The sequence below is a fragment of the Somniosus microcephalus genome, chromosome 13 (genome assembly GCF_052327205.1).
Source record: "Somniosus microcephalus isolate GS21.2 chromosome 13, FLI_Smic_1.0, whole genome shotgun sequence".
NCBI classification, from domain to species: Eukaryota; Metazoa; Chordata; class Chondrichthyes; order Squaliformes; family Somniosidae; genus Somniosus; species Somniosus microcephalus.
This window is the reverse complement of record NC_140999.1, coordinates 188665024-188686207: the sequence shown is the minus strand read 5'-3', so window position 1 is coordinate 188686207 and position 21184 is coordinate 188665024. Positions and strand designations below refer to the sequence as shown.

The 21184-nt window shown below is 47.1% G+C and overlaps 1 protein-coding gene across 1 annotated transcript in view; it reads right to left on the bottom strand.

Moving 5' to 3' along the window:
• Window positions 1-471: 471 nt before the first annotated feature.
• The window catches only part of gdf5 (growth differentiation factor 5), a 44220-nt gene continuing 23507 nt past the window's right edge, over window positions 472-21184 (bottom strand). The window contains exon 2 of the mRNA XM_086005847.1: window positions 472-1780. Coding sequence (XP_085861973.1) covers window positions 909-1780 — 872 coding nt within the window. The 3' untranslated portion in view covers window positions 472-908. The remainder of the gene's footprint in view (window positions 1781-21184) is intronic.

Below are 21184 nucleotides of genomic sequence, written 5' to 3'. Positions count from 1 at the left end.
GGGTGAAAATCCTGGAACTCCCTCCCTAACAGCACTGTGGGAGCAACCTTCACCACACGGACTGCAGCGGTTCAAGAAGGCGGCTCACCACCACCTTCTCAAGGGCAATTAGGGATGGGCAATAAATGCTGGCCAGGTCCCATGAACGAATAAAAAAAAAGCCTAGCAGAAGATGTTAACATTTAGTGTGGAACTGATCTCAATTTCTCTCTAATATTTGTTCAGTGTTACAGAGGAGACAGTGGACAATATTGTGGCTAGTGCTTGCTTGCATTGAGCAAGTGACAATTTTAATGGGATTGCTCCGAGGCTAATGAACTGGCTGCAACATTGGCCACATGAATGTAGAACAAGAATTACAGTTTGCCCCAAATTAGTAAAAAGAATCTTCCTGGAATCATGTCTCAGTATAACCTCCCTCCCCAACTGCCCCACCCCCCAACCCCAACCCCCGCCCCCACCCCGCTCCCTTCCTCCCAGGATTACTTATCCCCCAACACCGTCTCCTGTCTATCTGAGTTAAGCAGGCAGCGATGGGCGAGTGCATTGTGGTGGTAGTGCGAACTACCAGTAGCACGTACTGTTTTGAGTCATCAATCAGATTCTTGGCACCATATCACTCCAGTGAAAGGGTCCGCCACCCAGAGGAAGACACTTTGGAGACAATGTGGTTTTGGCTCCAAAGTGGTTGCTTGATTAATTTGGAGCCAGAAGCTGCTGCTCGCTTGGTTTTAGCAGCAATTTAGTTTCGCCACCATAGAATATTCCTGTTTGACTTATTACCAATGGTCTGGGGTGTCTTGACAGCAAATACCATCACCAGAAAACCAACTATACCTGCAATACTCAACATGGCACAAGTCCCATATTTGTACCTATTACTGATTGCCTGGTAACTCAGACCAATGCTACCTGCAACCGCAGGACTCTACGACCATGTCCTCATACTGTTTATAGACCACATTATTGGCAGAGTCTATGTACAAAATACTTATGGGGCTGAGTTTTGTGGGTACACAGCAACTTGGTGGAGTGGATTCTGGGTCCATGGAGTTCATTAGTGTCTGGATAATGGCATGGTTTGTGGGCTCTAAGTGAGACCGGAGGGGGAAGTCACAAACCCCCTCACAGTGATATGCTTCATAGTCCAAGGGAGCAATGATCCAGTCATCCCAGCCCATCTCCTTGAAGTTCACATGGAGAGGTCTTCTAATGCACCTTGGCTTGACCTTCCTGCCTTTTGCTTGGCGGGATGTGTGAGGGGCTCTTCTCTTCCTCCTCTGGTTGAACAGGAATTCATAAACAGTCTTGTCATCCTGCCCAGATCTGGCTTTGACTTCATTGAAGAACAGGTCCCGTTTTTTGGTCCTACCAGACAACAACAGAAGAGCTTTCTCCTTGGTTTGGCGTCCCAGTCTGCCAAAACCCAAGCTTCTTAAATCCACTGTCCTTCCTCTGTCCAAGGCCTCCAGCTCAAAGCACAGTTGAGTCAACTGCTGTTCCTTTCTGGAGGTTTTGAAGAGCTTCCAAATGTTGAAGGTTTCCCATTTGGGCGTATCCAAAATGTCAACCGAGCGAGAGTCGAGTGTGATCGGCTTCTGTCTGTCTGCGGGGCACTTGGACAATCTGAGATTGTACACATTTCCTGGAGTTCGTGCCCTCCTTGGATCTACTGGTCGTGTCCGCAGGATCCGCAGCTCTGCCCCCAGTAACCCTTCCTTCTCCATCGCACTGATGTTGAAGATATACTTCTGCTTCCTCACATAAGGGTGGCGATCATCTGAGAAAAGAGAAAATGAATCAGTTGATGCTCAAAAGAATTAATAACCTAGTTAATGAAACAAACATAAAGATTGAGGGATGCAAAAATCAAGAGATGGTAGTGTAGTGGTTATGTTACTGGGCTAGTAATCTAGAGACCGAGCCTGTTATAAATCTCCATCATCAAGAAACTACTCGTGAAATAATGCTGGACGGCCAGCTGGTGGCGCCATCCAAGGAGTATAAATACTCAGGCGTCGGCCCCAGCTTGCCAGGGACATTTTGTAAGACAAGGAACTAGTGAAGTACAACTAGACCTCCGTGTTCTGAAACAAGTTGATTAAATCCTTGCTTTATGCTCAAACCAAGTGCGTAGTGAGTTTTATTACGTCAGAGCCTAATAAAAAAAAATTTAAATTCGTTTTTATGGGATGTGGGCGTCGCTGGCAAGGCCAGCATTTATTGCCCATCCCTAGCTGCCCTTGAAAAGGCGGTGGTGCGCCGCCTTCTTGAACTGCTGCAGTCCGTGTGGTGCAGATACTCCCACAGGGCTGTTAAGTTGTCAGTTCAAATCCCACTCGGACATTTTGAGAAGTTGACTCCAGTTTAAAAACACCTGAAAATTAAAAAAACTAATTAACTTTCAAAAGGGAATTGAATAAATACTTGAAAAGGAAAAATATTGCAGGGCTACGGGGAAAGAGCAGGGGGGAGTGGGACTAATTGGAGAGCTCTTTCAAAGAGCCGGCACAGGCACTATGGGCCGAATGGCCTCCTTCTGTGCTGTACGATTCTATGATTCCATCCCAACAAAGAATTTCATTTTAATGATGCTTAATACCAAAATACCACAAAAATAATCTCCAGAAACCCCTCTCTAATATGGAGTTGGAGCTCCTTCAGTCGATAAATTAGTAACCTGATTGGGAAGTGAGCTATACAGAGAGGTCTTGGCTTCTATCTGTGATGGGACAGCTGATCTAGCAAGACTACAGAAATGAAGCCAGAATACTCATTCTGGATTGCTATTCATTGGCTGTTGGGTGAGGGCAGGGTAGGCTATCGAAACAATGACCACCTAGATCAGTCAGCGCCCATGGAACTATACCCAAGTTAGCACATTACTTACAGGGGGAGAGGCATTGATGGTGTCGGCCTTGGCTCCATGGCAGCACTCTCACTTCTGGGTCAAAAGATTGTGGGTTTAAGACCCAGGCCAGAAACTTGATAATGTAATCTACACCAACACTTCAGTGCAGTGCTTGATGGAGTGCCACAGTGACAGAGGTGCTGTCTTTTGGATAGACAGAAAAGTTCCCATAACACTATTTGAAGAGCGGGGGAGTTCTCCCCGGCGTACTGGGGCCAATATTTATCCCTCAGTCGACATCACTAAAACAGATGATCTGGTCATTATCACATAGCTGTTTGTGGGAGCTTGCTGTGCACAAATTGGCTGCCACATTTCCTACATTACAACAGTGACTCCACTTCAAAAGTAAAGTGGATGTTCCCGATGGCGGGGAGTCCAGAACCAGGGGTCACAGTCTAAGGATAAGGGGTAAGCCATTTAGGACAGAGATGAGGAGGAATTTCTTCACCCAGAGAGTGGTGAACCTGTGGAATTCTCTACCACAGAAGGCAGTTGAGGCCAATTCATTAAATATATTCAAGAAGGAGTTGGATATATTTCTTAAGGCTAAAGGGATATGGGGAGAAGGCAGGGACAGGGTACTGAGTTTGGATGATCAGCCATGGTCTCAATGAATGGCGGAGCAGACTCGAGGGGCCGAATGGCCGACTCCTGCTCCTATCTTCTATGTTTCTATGTTTCCTGCCTTCCATCCTATCACAGACCTTCCCTTTTGTTCTTTCATCCCCTCCTCCATTTCCCAGCCCCTAAACTTGTTTTTAAATCTGCTCCATTTCCTGCTTTTTTCCAGTTCTGACGAAAGGTCTTCGACCTGAAACATTAACTCTGTTTCTCTCTCCATGGATGCTGCCTGGCCTGCTGAGTTTTTCCAGCGTTTTCTGTTGTTATTTCAGATTTCCAGCATCCGCAGTATTTTGCTATTGTATCAGTGCAGCTGATGTTGTGTACGTGGACTTGCAAAAGGCGTTTGATAAAGTACCACATATTAGGCTTGTTAGCAAAATTGATGCCCATGGGATAAAAGGGGCAGTAGCAGCATGGGGCAGTAGCCTAACATCAGTAGTAGGGCAAATGCTAGAGTCTATTACAAAGGATGTGATAACAGGATACTTAGAAATTATCAATGGGATTAGACAAAGTCAACATAGATTTATGAAACGGAAATCGTGTTTGACAAACCTACTGGAGTTTTTTGAGGATGTAACTGGTAGACTAGATAAGGGAGAACCAGTGGATGTGGTGTATTTGGATTTTCAGAAGGCCTTTGATAAAGTCCCACATAAGAGGTTAGTATGCAAAGTTAAAGCACATGGGATTGGGGGTAATATACTGGCATGGATTGAAAATTGGTTAACAGACAGGAAACAGAGAGTAGGAATAAATGGGCCTTTGTCGGGGTGGCAGGCGGTGACTAGTGGGGTACCGCAGGGATCAGTGCTTGGTCTGCTACTCACAATATATATCGATGATTTGGATGAGGGAACCAAATGTAATATTTCCAAGTTTGCTGATGACACGAAACTAGGTGGGATTGTGAGTTGTGAGGTGGATGCAAAGAGGCTTCAAGGCGATTTAGACAAGTTGAGTGAGTGGGCAAATACATGGCAGATGCAGTAAAACGTGGATAAATGTGAAGTTATCCACTTCGGTATGAAAAACAGAGAGGCAGAGTATTATTTAAATGGTGATAGATTGGGAAATGTTGATGTACAAAGGGACCTGGGTGCTCGTGTACACCAATCACTGAAAGCAAACATGCAGCTGCAGCAAGCAGTTAGGAAGGCAAATGGTATGTTGTCCTTCATTGCAAGAGGATTTGAGTACAGGAGCAAGGATGTCTTACTACAGTTATACAGGGCTTTGGTGAAACCACACCTGGAGTACTGTGTGCAGTTTTGGTCTCCTTACCTAAGAAAGAATATACTTGCCATAGAGGGAGTGCAGCGAAGGTTCACCAGACTGATTCCTGGGATGGCAGGACTGTTGTATGAGGAAAGATTGGGTCAGCTAGGCCTGTATTCACTAGAGTTTAGAAGAATGAGAGGGGATCTCATTGAAACATATAAAATTCTGACGGGGCTAGATAGACTGGATGGAGGGAGGATGTTTCCCCTGGCTGGGGGGTCTAGAACGAGGGGTCACAATCTCAGGATACGGGGTAGGACATTTAGGACTGAGATGAGGAGAAATTTCTTCACTCAGAGGCTGTGGAGGCCAAGTCACTGAATATATTTAAGAAGGAGATAGATAGATTTCTAGACACAAAAGTCATCAAGGGGTATGGGGAGAGAGCGGGAATATGGTATTGAGATAGAGGATCAGCCATGATCATATTGAATGGCGGAGCAGGCTTGAAGGGCCGAATGGCCGACTCCTGCTCTTATTTTTCTATGTTTCTATGGATACCAAATTGGCTATGGGATAGAAAACACAGAGTTGTGGTGAATGGCTGTTTTTCGGACTGGAGGCAGTTGTACAGTGGCATTCCTCAAGGTTCAGTACTAGGACCACTGCTGTTTTTGATATACATTAATGACTTGGACTTGGGATACAGGGCACAATTTTGAAATTTGCAGATGACACAATAACAACTTGTATTTATATAGCGCCTTTAACATAGCAAAACGTCCCAAGGCATTTCACAGGAGTGTTATAAGACAAAAATTTGACACCGAACCACAGAAGAAGAAATTAAGGCAGATGACCAAAGAGGTAGGTTTTAAGGAGCGTCTTAAAGGAGGAAAAAGAACAGTAGGGAGACGGAGAGGTTTAGGGAGGGAATTGCAGAGCTTAGGGCCCAGGCAGCTGAAGGCACGGCCACCGATGGTTGAGCGATTATAATCAGGGATGCTCAAGAGGGCAGAATTTGAGGAGCGCAGAAATCTCGGGGTTGTGGGGCTGATGGAGGTTACAGAGATAGGTTAGGGCTTGAAGAGGTTTGAGAACAAGGATGAGAATTTTGAAATTGAGGTGTTGCTTAACCGGGAGCCAATGGAGGTCAGCGAGCACAGGGGTGATGAGCGAACGGGGCTTGGTGCAAGTTAGGACATGGGGCAGCCGAGTTTTGGATGACCTCAAGTTTATGTAGGGTAGAATGTGGGAGGCCAGCCAGGAGTGCGTTGGAATAGTCAAGTCTAGAGGTAACAAAGGCATGGATGAGGGTTTCAGCAGCGGATGAGCTGAGGCAAGAGCGGAGACGGGCAATTTTACAGAGGTGGAAATAGGCGGTCTTAGTTATGCCGTGGATATGTGGTCGGAAGCTCATTTAAGGTCACATATGACTCCAAGGTTGCGAACAGTGTGGTTCAGCCTCAGACAGATGCTAGGAAGAGGGATGGAGTCAGTGGCTAGGGGACAGAGTTTGTGACGGGGCCCGAAGACAATGGCTTCGGTCTTCCCAATATTTAATTGGTGAAAATTTCTGCTCCTCCAGTACTGGATATCGGACAAGCAGTCTGACAATTTCGAGACCGTGGAGGGGTCGAGGGAAGAGGTAGTGAGGTAGAGCTGGGTGTCGTCAGCGTACATGGAACTTGGAAGTGTAGTAAACACTGAGGAAGATGGCAATAGACTTCAAGAAGGTATAGACAGGCTGGTGGAATGGGCGGACACATGGCAGATGAAATTCAATGCAGGAGAGTGTGAGGTGATACATTTTGGTAGGAAGAATGAGTCGGGACCATACACACTAAATGGTACAATTTTAAAGGGGGTACTTGAACAGAGAGACCTGGGGGTGCTTGTGCACAAATCTATGAAGGTGGCAGGGCAGGTTAACAAAGCAATTAATAAAGCATACGGGATCCTGGGCTTCATAAATAGAGGCATCGAGGCTTTGGAGAGGGTGTAGAAGAGATTTACTAGAATGGTTCCAGGGATGAGGGATTACAGTTCCATGAATAGACTGGAGAAGCTGGGGTTGTTCTCCTTGGAGCAGAGAAGGTTAAGAGGAGATTTGATAGAGGTGTTCAAAATCATGAAGGGTTTAGAGAGAGTAAATAAAGAGAAACGGTTTCCAATGGCTGAAGGGTCGAGAACCAGAGGGCCCAGATTTAAGGTGATTGGCAAAAGAACCAGAGGTGACACGAGGAAAAACATTTTTACGCAGCGAGTGGTTAGGATTTGGAATGCGCTGCCTGATAGGGCGGTGGGGGCAGATTCAATAGTAGCCTTCAAAAGGGAATTGGATAAATACTTGAAGGAGAAAAAATTGCCATGATATGGGGAAAGAGCGGCGGAGTGGGACTGACTGGATTGCTCTTCGAAAGAGCCGGCATAGATTCGATGGGCCGAATGACCTCCTTCTGTGCTGTGCTATTCTCTGATTCTCTGGTAACAAGAACGCCGAGGTGAATTATAAGGCTTCAAAGTGATGCTGTAAACTACCAGCTTTGTTGTTACAATGCGTAGAGTCATCGGAACCCTTTCGGTGCTGTATCATTCTATGATTCTGTGATTTGCGCCCAGAGAACAATCAGTTCCCAGGTGCAAGGCTTAAAAAAAAAGGGATGGAGGCACATTAGACCGAGTCTCCACACCCTTTCCTGGGAAATCCCTGAGTGGTTATATTCCAAATAGATGCAGCCATGTATGTCAGGTTGGAGGGGCCAAATGGGGCTTGTAGCCTCATTTTCTTGCATGTTTTCTGCTTGTACACCCATTAGAAAGGACACCCAGAAGGGGTATGTAGGCATTGGGCCTTGCACCTCGGCCCGCTCAGGTTGGAGAAGCTGAGAGGAGCACGCAGCAAGGCCATAAAGGACCAGAGAAGCACAGAAGGAGGCCATTTGGGCCATCGTGCCTGTGCTTGCTCTTTGCAAGCACTATCCAATTAGTGCCACTCCCCTGCACACTGTGGGCACTGGCTCGATGGGAGTGACGAGTGGAGGATCGGGTGCGGAGCTCAGCGCACCCAACTTGTGGAACTTCCAATTTCGCGACAGTCGATTTTGATGACAGCAAATATGGGGAGCGATGCGATCGGGTGTGCAGAGAATGAGGAACGACTACACCCTCGCCCGGTTAACCGATCATCTCAGAAAATGTACCCTAATGGTGCAGTGATAGTACAAGCACTGATAGATGTTCCTCCCGCAGTGTCGGGTTGAGTAGGTGCATTGCGAGACATTCCCTAAACAACAGTGGTTGGAAACTTGGGAGGTTGTAAGTGGTGAGCCTGAGCGCGAAGTTGTTTTAAACCTTAGTTTACCGTGTTGTTCTTCCTTGAATGATTCAGTGCTGGGTTATTAGGGACCCCAAGGGGAATAATAATTTAAGATCAACACTAAAAGGGTTAACTCAATTCTATCCCCCTCACAAATGACAACACTTATGCATTGTACGCCTGGGTGCCATGGAGCCCAGCACTTTAATTTTACAGAAAGCTATTCTTCCCTGTGGTGAAGTACTCTGCTTTACATTCTGGTTGAAGAGGCACAGTTCACCAGTAAAACAAACTGGTGCCCATTCGGCACAGGACTGCAATCAGTGGTCAGTAATGAGGCTGTAATTCTCGGAGGTGACCTCAGCGGTGGTGCCTGTTGGCTGCAACAAAAAAATACACAACTGAGGCGCACATTCCGTCATTCCGGAATAATGGATAAAGTGGGAGAGAACCTGAAAGGCACCACCGCAAATCTGAGTGTTTTTCAGACGACGTCACTAACCACAAAAAACAAACCAAGGGAACAATGCAGAATGCGCCACATTGTGCGGGCCATCAACTGAGCACAGGCTCCAGGCCAGCTCTTGTTTTCTGCTCTTGAAGTGTTGCTGCGGTTGGTACAGTCCCTGAAAATCTCCCCATTAAGACGTTTACCGGTATCGCAGTGTATTGTGGTGAGCCACAACACATGGGCTTCGTACAATGGTCCGTTGCTATGGGAATACCAGGCAATTATCATAGTTGTACAATTACTGTGGTTTTCTTCGCTGGCAGCATAGTATTAATTTTAGATCATGGATTCTGAATCTAGAAGGCTATTCAAACATCCATCTCCAATATATGGGACTGCTTTTCAATTCAACAAGTCAGCCTCCTCCTCCTCTCTGCACTATGTTAAAATTAAGGCTTAATGAATCATCCTACTCTAACCTAGTGTTTCAAAACTGTGGCTCTCCGTACTTCATTTAACTCCTTGCTCCGATGATCTACAGCTTTGGCAGCCTCTTAATCGCTGCCTTTTGAGTTACCTCAGCTTCTCTCCTACTGTTTTCGGCCTTCATGCTGCCCTGCACTGTGTGTCTTGGCCCTTCACCTCAGTTTCTCAATCCAAAAATTAATGCTTTGAAATCTAATACAATTTGGTAGGAACATAGGAACAGGAGTAGGTCATTCAGCCCCTCGAGCCTGTTCCGCCATTCAATTAGATCATGGCTAATCTGTATCTTAACTCCATCTACCCACCTTGGTTCCGTAACCCTAAATACCCTCGCCTAACTCAAATCTATCAGTTTTGACATTTTCAATTGACCCTTAGCAACTTTTGGGGGGAAAGAGTTCCAGATTTCCACTATCCTTTGTGTGAAGAAGTGCTCCCTGACATCACCCCTGAACGGCCTGGCTCTAATTTTAAGGTTGCGCCCCTTTGTTCTGGACTCCCCCCACCAGAGGAAATAGTTTCTCTCTCTCTACCCGATCAACTCCTTTAATCATCTTAAACACCTCAATATTACTGGTAGTTACTGAAGACACTAGTGACATCTACTGGCAGAGCATCACGTTGTGTTTGTTCATTATACTGATGGCCAGTCTGGATGGACATGTTAGAATGGACTTTCTTCCGTGGTGAGATTGCGACCGGAACTGTAGCAGGGAACGACTTCTGACTGCGCGACCGCTGACTGTGCCACAGTTTCTAGGGTCAGTTAAACTTGAATACTGTGAATGCATCTGATTGGAGCTTGCCTGTGGCAGCTTAAGTGGGCGGGCAGACAGAAAACTTTTTGACAGCTAATCAGAAATATCTGCTGAACACAATGCCAAAGGAGGCGCCCCCTTCAGAGCTGGCAAACGTTCCGCAGCAATGAATTGAAAGTGGGTAGCCAGGGTACTCCATGCCAATTCCACAATTTGGCATAGGGCCACTCATTACTACAAAATATTTAATGGCCTTACCAGGCCAGGCAAGGTAAGGTAAGAGGAACAACCGTACCATTCAAGAATGCACGGTACTAAACATGTCTGCCACTTGCAACCATCTGCCCCTCACTGCGTTAAAGTGTCAGCTTACTCAGTGTTAGCGCTCTTGCCTCTAAGCTAGAGGACTGTGGCTTCAATCCCCGATTCAGGGATTTGAGCACATAATCTAGAGTGACACTTCAGTGCAATACTAAGGGTGTTCTGCTTTGTTGTACACGTTACCTTTAAGAGATGTTAAACTGAGGTCCTATCTGCCTATTCACCTCCTGATCCTGGAAAATGGGATTAGAATAGACAGGGCTTGATGGCCAGCACGGACACGATGGGCCAAAGGGCCCCTTTCTGTGCTGTATAACTCTATGATTCTATGACTCTATCCCATGGCACTATTCAGAGAAGAGCAGGGTAATTCTCCTCATGTCCTGGCCAACATTCATCCCTCAACCAACGACCATCTTCTAGATGTGCCCAGGAAGAAGCAGAGAAGCAAGATGTCCCAGGCCCTTTTATCCAACCCTACCAGCACTTCCTCATTCACACACTCCCTCCCAAGCACCAGCCCAGAGATATCCACCCAGTGGCGTTAGAGAGTGAGGCCGAGGGGAGTGCATTGGGTAAAACGCACAGAGCACTGGGCAGTTCAGTCAAGTAATTCACTGCGTAAAGCGTTTTGAGGCTTTTCGGTGTGATAAGGAGCCAGATGAATGCAAGTATTTCAATTCCAATTGTTGTTTTGCTTGTGCAAGGAGCCATCAGAAGTGATTTGCACCAGTACTTGTGAAAAGACAGTGTTGACACTCTGTCACTAGGGCGGCGCCCTGTATTACAGCATCTCTGTGGTCTCCAAAATGATGGATTGATTTGGTTAGGGCTCGCTTCATTGACTGGGTGGGAGATCCCACTGTTAAAGTCGAAGATCAGCCATGATCCTATTGAATGGCGGAGCAGGCTCGAGGGGCCGAATGGCCGACTCCTGCTTCTAATTCTTATGGTCTTATGTAGGATAAAATATGTCACTCGACTTCTCAAAGATGGAATTCTGTTCTGTGACATTTGTAATGTATTGGCTCCCATGCTTGTGTGAAATTTAAAATGAACAACTTTGTTAAAAAAAAACTAATGCAAACGCATCAACCAATGTCGCTCAGCAAAATGTTAACCCCTTTGTGTATTGTACTTTCCCCTCTGTTTTAAGTTGTTTTCCCTGCCAAGTCCTTAGGTTCTGCCTCCAACGTGCACACATCAGGCAACACTCACTGGCACACAGAGAAGCTCAGGGAGTTGGAGGGCATCACACCCAACCGCAGGTTGAGCAGTGGCCCCGGCTGAGATGCAGGAACAGGTCCCCTGGCTGACTTCAGTGTCAGTGGCGCACTGCTGGGTGAGGGGGGGGGGGGAATGGCAACGGCAACATCTTGCATTTTCAGAGGACCCGTCATGCAGGAGAGCACTTGCGTGGCAGGTGCCAAGTTCTTCATGTGTGAGCCTCGCCTATTAATGCAGGCAGCGATCAATTCTGATGGTGCTGGTGTGTGCACAGTGGGCGGGGGCAGATATTCCAATTGAGCTCACCGCTTCTCCTCTCCCCCACATCTGTACTTCCAACAGGAGTCACCAGGTGGCAATCGTTAGCAAAAGGTTCTGCTGTGGTTACTTTCCCTCCCCTAACTCAAGGACACCAGGGTCAATTCTATCACTCCTCCCATTGCCCCAGATGAAATTAGATAACTCAATGCACATCAATGATTAAAACTAGAAACCTCGTAATCTTAATGTAACAGTAACACAACATGAAGTGCACTGGGACCCTCACGGTCTGAATGGATCAGTAACACATGAGGTGCACTGGGACCCTCGTGATCTGAATGGATCAGTAACACATGAAGTGCACTGGGACCCTCGTGATCTGAATGGATCAGTAACACATGAGGTGCACTGGGACCCTCGTGATCTGAATGGATCAGTAACACATGAAGTGCACTGGGACCCTCGTGATCTTAATGTATCAGTAACACAACATGAAGTGCACTGGGACCCTCGTGATCTGAATGGATCAGTAACACATGAGGTGCTCTGGGACCCTCGCGATCTGAATGGATCAGTAACACATGAGGTGCTCTGGGACCCTCGCGATCTGAATGGATCAGTAACACATGGGTTGCACTGGGACCCTCGTGATCTGAATGGATCAGTAACACATGAGGTGCACTGGGACCCTCGTGATCTGAATGGATCAGTAACACAACATGAAGTGCACTGGGACCCTCGTGATCTGAATGGATCAGTAACACATGGGTTGCACTGGGACCCTCGTGATCTGAATGGATCAGTAACACATGAGGTGCACTGGGACCCTCGTGATCTGAATGGATCAGTAACACATGGGTTGCACTGGGACCCTCGTGATCTGAATGGATCAGTAACACATGAGGTGCACTGGGACCCTCGTGATCTGAATGGATCAGTAACACAACATGAAGTGCACTGGGACCCTCGTGATCTGAATGGATCAGTAACACATGAGGTGCACTGGGACCCTCGTGATCTGAATGGATCAGTAACACATGAGGTGCACTGGGACCCTCGTGATCTGAATGGATCAGTAACACATGAAGTGCACTGGGACCCTCGTGATCTGAATGGATCAGTAACACATGAGGTGCACTGGGACCCTCATGGTCTGAATGGATCAGTAACACATGAAGTGCACTGGGACCCTCGTGATCTGAATGGATCAGTAACACATGAAAGGCACTGGGACCCTCATGGTCTGAATGGATCAGTAACACATGAAGGGCACTGGGACCCTCGCGATCTGAATGGATCAGTAACACATGAAGGGCACTGGGACCCTCGTGATCTGAATGGATCAGTAACACATGAAGGGCACTGGGACCTGTTGTGTATGTACCTTTAAGAGAATAACTGGTCTCAGACTGCAGTACTGGCAGTGACCACCCCTGTATAAAAGGCGCTAGAGAGCCTCTGTTTGTTAGTTTTCACTGTTGACTTCCACCAGTAAAGACTTGTTTGTTTTCACTCCTGCTGGTCCATGTCTCAATCATTCATGGACGTAACACTGGCGACGAGTAAGAAACGAACTTACCTGCAACTCAGCAGCACCTCAGACGACGTTGTTGAAGGTCGGAGCCAGAAGAAGAAAAAAAAGAGTCCAAAGAAACTCGGGAAACGGGCGTCGACCGTCAATCATCGGTTTGAAAACTTGCAGGAGAGACTGTCCAGAGCCAGGCTGGGTTCCTCGGTCTGTGGTTTCCCAGCTAATCGGGCTGGTGGCAGGTAGTGCTCTGATCCTTCCTGGGCTGCGGCGGGCTGAAGCTCGATCGGGTGGCTTTTCAACGGGACCGGGCAGCGAGTCGGGAAGCAAAGAGAGAGAGAGAGGGTGGAGCACACAGGGCGCGGTCAGTGCTTCGAAGCCGGGCAGCGTTCGGACCTAAGAAGAGGGAGGGAAGTGTCCCAGAGGGTCCGCTCCACGACGGGAAAATAATAAAAGAACAAGAATCAATATTTAACGCGCAAGAAACTGTGGAAAGCAGCGCTAACAACGGCGGGGAAGAAGGCAAAGCGCGGGAGGCGCCATTTTGTTAAATCGGGGAAGAAGGCAAAGCGCGGGAGGCGCCATTTTAGATTTGCAAGATGCCGAAGACTGGCTGTATCACTGCTTTTGATAATACATTAGAGGACTGGACCACGTATGTGGAAAGAGTCGAGGTATATTTCGAGGCAAACGAAATAGCAGAGGGGAAACAGGCATCGATATTGCTAAACTTAATGGGCACTAGAACGTACGGCCTATTGCGGGACCTGATTACTCCAGCCAAACCGAAGGCGAAGAGTTTTAACGAAATTGTTGCTGTCCTACAGGAACACTTAAACCCTGCACCGCTGTTGATAGCAGAAAGATTTAAATTCCACAGGAGAACTCAGCACAAATGTGAGAGCAATGCTGAGTATCTTACGGAACTACGCAAGCTATCAAAGCACTGCCAGTTCGGAGCAGGACTGGCAGATACCCTACAGGACAAATTTGTCTGTGGACTCCTGAGTGAAGGAACACAGAAGAAGTTACTCTCAGAAAAAGAGCTGACGCTGGATAAGGCTTTCAGCGTGGCAGTATTGTATGAAGCAGCAGCCAGGGGAGCTGCAGAAATTCAACAAAAACCACAGGAATACGGCACCCACGAAATGACATGGGGATTTGCAAAATGTTATCGCTGCGGCAGAACTAACCATGACCAGAAGGACTGCTGATCCAAAGACAAAATATGCAGACAATGCGGGAAGATTGGACACATTGCACGAGTTTGCAGGTCTGGGAAGAAGACCAGCGACAACAAAAAGGCTACTAAGGAACCGTACAAGAAAGTACAAAAGATGGCGGACAGTAGTTCCGAAGACCAGATGAGCGATAGTGAATCCGAGAACAGGAGACTAAGCTGTCTCAAACTTCACAATGTAATCGCAAAAGAGGATCGCCGAACCATTTGGGTCACCCTCACGATAGCAGGGTCACAAGTTAAAATGGAATTGGATACAGGATCAGCGCTAACCGTCATGAATCGACGAGACTACGAGCGGCTATTTTCACACATACCCTTGAGAGAGACATCCATCGTCTTGACGACGTATACGGGGCAAAAAGTATACCCCAGAGGAAAAATAAGGGTGCCTGTCGAATACAATGGCAAGAAAATACGGAAATCGTATCTCTACATACTGCCAAATGGTGGACCACCGTTATTGGGACGGGAATGGATCAGGAAGATAAACTTGGATTGGCATTCCATTCATGCAATGACGGTGGACGGTAAAAAAGATGAAGACGTCACTCCTGGACGATTGTCAACAATCTTAGCTAACGCCAAAGAGGTATTTCAACAAGAACTGGGCACGCTTAAAGGCGTAACCGCCTCGATAAAAATAGAAGAGAATGCAATTCCCAAGTTTTTCAAAGCGAAACCGGTACCATATGCAATTCGCCCAGCCGTCGAGGCAGAGCTGGAGAATCTGGAGAAGGCGGGCGTGTTGTCTAAGGTCGACTGGAGCGAGTGGGCGACACCCATCGTTCCTGTCATGAAGAAAACGTTAAGCAATAAGTCCGGAGAGCCAAGGAAGATTCGCATCTGTGGGGATTTCAAGGTGACGGTGAACCCTGTCCTTCACACAGTACAATATCCTCTTCCAAGGATAGAAGATATCTTCGCCTCACTGTCTGGAGGGAAGCGTTTTACAAAAATTGACCTAGCACAAGCATATTTGCAGATGGAGGTTGAAGAGTCCTCTAGGAAGTATCTCACGATAAACACTCACAAAGGTCTTTACCAGTATCATCGATTGGTATTCGGAGTAGCATCGGCTCCGGCGATATGGCAAAGAGCGATGGAACAAGTCCTGCAAGGGATTCCGGGGACTCAGTGTTACTTGGACGACATCCTTGTAACAGGTGAAGATGACAGTGAACACCTTAACAACCTAGAACAGGTGCTCACTAGACTACGGGAACATGGGCTGCGAGCCAACCGCCCCAAGTGCGAATTTTTTAAGAAACAGATATCGTATTGTGGCCACGTGATTGATGAAGAGGGGTTACATAAATCCCCTGACAAAATTGAAGCGGTTGTTAAGGCCCCAGCGCCTGAAAATGTGTTGCAACTGAGGTCATTCCTCGGGTTGGTGAATTACTATCATAAGTTTTTGCCGAATTTGTCGACAATTCTGCACCCACTGAACGCCCTGCTACGAACGGGGGTAGCATGGAAATGGAACGATGATTGTAAGCGTGTTTTTCAGAAGAGTAAGGACTTAATCACTTCAAGGGAAGTATTGGCTCACCACAACCCAGCACTGCCAATCAGGCTGGCGTGTGATGCGTCTCCCTACGGCATTGGGGCGGTACTGTCACATAAATTCCTTGATGGTTTAGAGAGGCCGATAGCTTTTGCATCACGCTCGTTAACTTCTGCCGAGCGTAACTATGCCCAGATTGACAGAGAGGCCCTCAGCCTAGTGTGGGGGGTGAAGAAGTTCAATCACTATCTGCACGGTCAAAAATTTACTCTACATCAACCTCTTGTCTCCATTTTCAACCCTCAGAAGGGCGTACCAATAATGACGGCACAACGGCTGCAGAGATGGTCCCTTTTCCTAGGGGCACACCAATATGACATCGAGTACAAAGGAACTAAACAGCATGGAAATGCTGATGGATTGTCATGCCTACCGTTGCCGACGGTGGAAGAAGAAGACCTTGCAGTGGATCCAATGGAGTTATTCCACTCGACCATAGCCGAATGTCTCCCTGTGACGAATGCAAACATAGAAAAGGAAACACGGAATGACCCGACACTATCACGGGTCTATGATTTAACGGTGAAGGGATGGCCAGCACATGGCGAACCACTGCTGCCAGCATTCTCGCCGAGAAGAGAACAGCTGTCAGTGTGCAGAGGAACCTTGATGTGTGGATCCAGAGTAGTAATTCCACCTAAGTTGACGGATAGAGACTCAATGAGCTTCATGAGGGTCATCTGGGTGGGGTAAAAATGAAGAATTTAGCCAGAGCGTTTGTGTGGGGCCGGGAATCGATAGAGAAATCGAAGAGATGACCAAGAGCTGTGCAGGATGCCAGAAGGTCCAAAACGCCCCACCACAAGCTCCTCTGCGTCCATGGGAGTGGCCCTCATCTCCATGGCAACGGGTGCACATTGATTTTGCTGGTCCCTTCATGGACTCGATGTTTTTAATTGCGGTGGATGCACATTCAAAGTGGCCAGAGGTAATAAAAATGTCCTCAACCACCACGGAAAAAACTATCACAGTTTTGCGAACCATATTCGCCAGGAATGGGCTGCCTGAACAGATTTGCTCTGACAATGGACCACAGTTTGTGTCTGAAGAGTTCCGGAGGTTCTTAAAGAACAATGGCGTAAAGCATTACACATCTGCCCCATATCATCCAGCCACTAATGGATTGGCCGAGAGGTTTGTCCAAACATTCAAGAAGGCTATCAAGGCAATGTGTAATGAAGATATACCCCTACAACACAAGGTGGACAACTTCTTGTTTGCCTACCGGAATGCGACACATGCGGTTACCAACCAAACTCCAGCCATGATGTTCTTCAATCGAAGACTACGATGCCGCTTGGATTTGGTTAAGCCAAACGTCCGAAGAGATGTGGAGAACAGGCAGTTTCAGAATATGAATGAAAGGCCGACCAGGAGTTTTAAGATAGGTCAACCAGTTTTGGCCCGGGACTACCGCACAGAGAAATGGCAGCCAGGAACGATTTGTATACGACAAGGACCTCTCATGTATACCGTGGACGTTGGGGAGAGCATTGTAAGACGCCATGCTGACCAGATTCTAGAGTCACTGGAAAACGTCAACTCCACACCACGATCTGATACACCTGGTAATGAAATTGACGTTCCAATTGCAGCTACCGCAGAACCGGTAATATTGGAAGCAGATGAACCAAACAAAGACATTGATCCCGACGCAACATTGCCAGAAGAACCTGATACCCCAAAGAGGCGTTATCCACACAGAATCAGGAAGCCTCCTCAAAGACTGAACTTATAATTGCTTAAACTTAACCAATGTATCTAGCAACAGTAATTGTGATTGTAATTCGTTATCATTTAGTTGTTAAATGAATGTTATGTACTGTTTATCTAAAAGGGGAGGAATTGTTGTGTATGTACCTTTAAGAGAATAACTGGTCTCAGACTGCAGTACCGGCAGTGACCACCCCTGTATAAAAGGCGCTAGAGAGCCTCTGTTTGTTAGTTTTCACTATTGACTTCCACCAGTAAAGACTTGTTTCTTTTCACTCCTGCTGGTCCGTGTCTCAATCATTCACGGACTTAACAGGACCCTCGTGATCTGAATGGATCAGTAACACATGAAGGGCACTGGGACCCTCGCGACCTGAATGGATCAGTAACACATGAAAGGCACTGGGACCCTCGCGACCTGAATGGATCAGTAACACAACATGAAGTGCTCTGTGACCCTCACGATCTGAGTGGATCAGTAACACATGAAGTGCACTGGGACCCTCGCGACCTGAATGGATCAGTAACACAACATGAAGGGCACTGGGACCCTCGTGACCTGAATGGATCAGTAACACATGAAGTGCACTGGGACCCTCGCGACCTGAATGGATCAGTAACACAACATGAAGTGCTCTGGGACCCTCACGATCTGAATGGATCAGTAACACATGAAGTGCATATATTCACTGGGTTCTAAATTTTTGACTGATAGATTGTTGACGGTATAAACAGAAATGTGAATTACTGTGAGCAACGCTAGTGTGCAAATGTGTCAGTATCAAATTCCACTCTCTGCTACTCTAACACTTACCCATTTATAAGAAACAGTTTAACGCCTCCATTAGAATAGCACAGGGATATGACAACATCGCTCACTGTCATTTCCAGTGCATTATTAGTAAACTTACTGCCATCAAAGTGTGTGTGTGTGTGTGTGTGTGTCCTTCCCATGGGAGACCTCCCTATTAACACTCTCTGCCCGGGCTCATACATAAGGAATGAGCACTTTGGGACTAACTATAGCGGGGTAAAATTTCCACTGGGGTTGTCCCATTCTCCTACTGTAACTTTGAGTGTCAGCCTTGGCTCAGTTGGCAGCACCCTCACCCCTGAGTTAGAAGGTTGTGGGTTCACAGTCCCCACTCCAGAGACTTGAGCACAAAACTCTAGGCTGACACTCCAGTGCAGTGCTGAAGGAGTGCTGCATTGCTAGAGGTGCTGCCTGTTGGATGTAAAAGATCCCAAGGCACTATTTCGAAGAAGAGCAGGGGAGTTCTCCCCAGTTCTCTGGCTGATATTTATCCCTCAATCAATGTCACTAAAACAGATGATCTGGTCATTATCACATTGCTGTTTGTGGGAGCTTACTGTGCGTAAAATTGGCTGCCGCGTTTCCCACATTACAACAGTGACGACACTTCATAATGTACCTCATTGGCTGTAAAGCGCTTTGGAACATCCGGTGGTCATGAAAGGCGCTATAGAAATGCAAGTCTTTTTTTTTGCTAGACACGCTGGAGAAACGGCACAAACGGTCACTCACACCGTTTCTCTGGGGGGTATCTGCTGATCTTCCGCCGAGCTTACACTGTCTGATCGGGCGAGCCCCCACGGAAATTCGACCTCACGGCTTTGATTTTCTTATTAAAAGATGAGATTGAAAAATGGAGAAAACTAAAAAAATATCTATCTGTGAGGCTTGTCAATCTGTGCAGTAATTGAGAACATAAAATACGGAATGGGAAGGCCATTCACCTGATCAAAGCTATCTGTAAATCCTGAGCAGCTTGCCCTATTCTGGACTCTACCCAGAAACCATAAACATTTATACACTGGCATTCAGCAGCGATTACAGGGGGAACATTTCCCATGGACATCATTTATTCTTTATAAACCCGTTTATGTTTCACTAATAGTACCATGCGGAAGAAAGCTTTCTCCGTTTTATTTGTACCCGGGATGTGGGCGTCATTGGCAAGGCGCGTATATTGCCCATTCCTGGTTGCCCTGAGAAGATGGTGATAGGCCCTCTGCTTGAACCGCTGCGGTCCTTGTGGCGATGGTGTTAGGTGGGGAAATCCAGGATTTTAACCCAGCGAAGAAACAGAGGGATAGGTCCATAGGAGGGGAACTTGGGCACTCGGTGATGGTGTTCTAAATCAGTGGTTTGCAATCGATAGGAATGCTACACAGCGGGCAAGATCAGAGGACCTCCTCGCAGGACTGCTCCTGGGCCTGGCCAAGGTGGCCATCAACAGGTCCGGTCAGCGGGCGGCCGAGGGGGTCGTTCGGCCCCGAGTGCCTGCCTCTCTTGTGCAGTTACATTCGCGCCCAGGTGGCCTGCGGTGTCCGACAGCACGCTCAAGGTCTTCCGCGACCGGTGGGCACTGGGGGGACTGGAGTGCTTCATCAACCCCCGGAATCGTATTTTAATTTGATTTATTAAGTTTCCTTTAAAGTTTTAGTTTAAGTTATAGTTTATTGGTTGCACTTGCAACCTCTTAATGATGATGACAGATGTCATTAATCACAGTAATTAACCAATAAAAGGTAGACATGATACACCTGTCCCTGTAAACGTGCATTTGAGCCCAAGTCTCAGCTGCGATGGGTCTAATGATCCCTCGTAGTTCTGTGTAGGTTCACTGAACAAAATGAAATCACAATGTAATATAATTGTGGAATATCTGGAATTGAATTCAGCAATTTTTTTTAAAGTATTGACTGAAGATTTGATCGTTCATTCTCAGTAACTTAATCTGACTCCAGTACTGTGAAATGGAGCTTGAATAAAAGAAGAGACCCGTCTAATGTAATGCTTCTCACATTTAAAGGAACAGTATTGTACGATAAAATGACTTGCAAGGTACAAAGGAGCGTGCAATGGCAGGAACTCATTTGCACACTTTATCGGTGGCCGGGGCTTTGGGGAAAGAAAGCGAGAATGTTCACCTGGGCGATTACCCTGCATGTAGTTGCTTTCAAGAATGGGCGGCTGGAATTCTGAAGATGCCTGTGCAGGATGGCTGCTCTGCTTGCCAAGGTAAAGACAGTCACTGCTGTTGAAAGCACTGGTGGCAAAAACACTCAAGCAAAGATGGAGCCTCAAAAACCGTCAGCGTGCAGTTATTGGAAATGGTGATGGGACCCGAGAGATCTCCCCTCAAAACGAAGGCTCAAAAAACAAAGCAACCTGCGCATGACTTTATAGGGGTTGGAGGAAGAAGGTCGGGAGGAGGCCCGCGTGGAGCATAAGCGCCAGCATGGACCAGTTGGACCGAGCGGCCTGTTTCTGTGCTGTAGACGCGATGTGAGTCTATATGCAATATTTCTGCCCTTGCGCCTTCTTCGATGTCAGGGACAGCTCCTTACATCCTCTCAATGCAAACACCACACACTGGCCTGCATGAGACCATGCCCCCTAGTTCTAGACTCTCCTGTATGGCCAGCTTGAAAACTTAGCTCGTCTGCGGCCCAAACAAAATGCTCCCACAGCAGCAATGAAAATACGAACAAAAGAATTAGGAGCAGGAGTCGGCCATACGGCC